General features: G+C 61.8%; 1 protein-coding gene across 1 annotated transcript in view; it reads left to right on the top strand.

The window, feature by feature from the left end:
* The first annotated feature begins 426 nt into the window (after positions 1-426).
* The window catches only part of LOC102762874 (sulfotransferase 1C4-like), a 7779-nt gene continuing 7383 nt past the window's right edge, over positions 427-822 (top strand). The window contains 1 exon segment of the mRNA XM_015571520.1: positions 427-821. Coding sequence (XP_015427006.1) covers positions 678-821 — 144 coding nt within the window. The 5' untranslated portion in view covers positions 427-677.

The following is an 822-nucleotide window of genomic DNA, read 5'->3' as shown; positions in this document are numbered from 1 at the left end:
GCCACTCCACCCACAGGCACTTCCAAAGGGTAGGAGCTCTGTGCCAGGAAGAGACACAAGAGCAGAGCGATGTCTGTCCTCTTGTATCACAGGACGACAGGGAAGGTGGTTGTGACCAATCGCACTGAGCAGCTGAAAGGACAATGGAGAGGGACCGGCCTATGGAGAGCTGGTCAGCCAGGAGGAGGGGGCCAGGAGGGGGGCCAGGCTGCTCCCGGGAGAGGAGCCGGAGCAGACCAGCCCGAGGCTGTGCGGGAAACGAGCCCACAGCCACCTCTGGCGTGAGCCCCAAGGAGGAAGCAGGTGGGGCAAGTCCTAATGCAACCTCCTCTGTCACTCCCTTTCCTTTTGAGACAACATGTTTAGGTGTTGCAGTCTGGGGAGGGCCCCAGCACTCGGATTTGCGAGGCCTGGGGTGTAGCCCTCGGGGAAGGGCCCCAGCGCTCGGATTGGCTAGGCCCGGGGTGTTGCAGTCAGGGGAGGGCCGAGGCCAGGAAGAGCCTAAGTGCAAAGTCCCAAACAACAGGCTGGGCTGGGGCGGGGCCAGCAGTCTGTGGCTTTTCCCTGCCCTTCGGGCTCCCAGGAGGGCTGAGGGCAGAGGCTGCCTGTAGGTGTCAGACCACAGCCCTGTGCTGAGAGCCTGCAGTCTGTGGGAACAGCACTGGACTCCCGACAGAATGGAGCTGAAATGTGACCAGACAGAGCGCATAACTGTGGACTATGTGAAGGGAATCCTTCAACCCACGCCCACCTGCGACAGCTGGGACCAGATCTGGGACTTCCAGGCCAGGCCCGATGACCTGCTCATCTGCACCTACCCTA

This window comes from Myotis davidii, unplaced genomic scaffold, assembly GCF_000327345.1.
Source record: "Myotis davidii unplaced genomic scaffold, ASM32734v1 scaffold989, whole genome shotgun sequence".
NCBI classification, from domain to species: Eukaryota; Metazoa; Chordata; class Mammalia; order Chiroptera; family Vespertilionidae; genus Myotis; species Myotis davidii.
Note: the sequence above shows the minus strand (reverse complement) of the source record. Positions and strands in the feature narration are given on the sequence as shown.